Here is a 439-nt window from a genome sequence, read left to right as displayed (position 1 = left end):
CCTGCCAAAAGTGCACCCACAGGACGGCGCACATCCCCTTGCTGCCTGAGGGGCACAGGGGCCCTGGGTCTGCTGGCTTGTGGAGGCAGCATAGTCCCAGGAGAGTCTTTACTGGAGCCGGGCACGCGTTTCCTTTATTGGTGTGCTGGGAAGCGCCAGGGGCACTGTGTGTGTGGCCTTGCTGCTTGTGTGGCACAGACAAACCCCGAGAGCTCTGTGGGGCTGGCAGCAGTGGGCAGGGATGACCGTCTGGCCGTGGGTGCTGGTACGACCCCTGACCTGCTCTCTTCCCCACAGCTGAACATCGCCAAGAGCACCTGGCCTGTCCTCAGTGGCTTTCAGGAGGGACCCCTGAACTTCCCACCCACCTTCAAGTTTGATGTGGGCACCAACCAGTACGACAGCAGGTAGGAGAGCAGATCTTGAGAGCATGCTGGGC

The 439-nt window shown here is 61.5% G+C and overlaps 1 protein-coding gene across 1 annotated transcript in view; it reads left to right on the top strand.

Moving 5' to 3' along the window:
• INPP5J (inositol polyphosphate-5-phosphatase J) overlaps positions 1-439 on the top strand; it is a gene marked incomplete at its 3' end in the record, with an annotated part of 5,927 nt that overhangs the window by 3,786 nt on the left and 1,702 nt on the right. Inside the window, exon 6 of the mRNA XM_009871655.1 lies at positions 261-407. Within this exon, the coding sequence (XP_009869957.1) occupies positions 261-407 (147 nt within the window). The remainder of the gene's footprint in view (positions 1-260; positions 408-439) is intronic.

Source organism: Apaloderma vittatum, unplaced genomic scaffold (assembly GCF_000703405.1).
Source record: "Apaloderma vittatum isolate BGI_N311 unplaced genomic scaffold, ASM70340v1 scaffold30880, whole genome shotgun sequence".
NCBI lineage: Eukaryota > Metazoa > Chordata > Aves > Trogoniformes > Trogonidae > Apaloderma > Apaloderma vittatum.
This window is presented reverse-complemented; position numbering and strand designations above follow the sequence as displayed.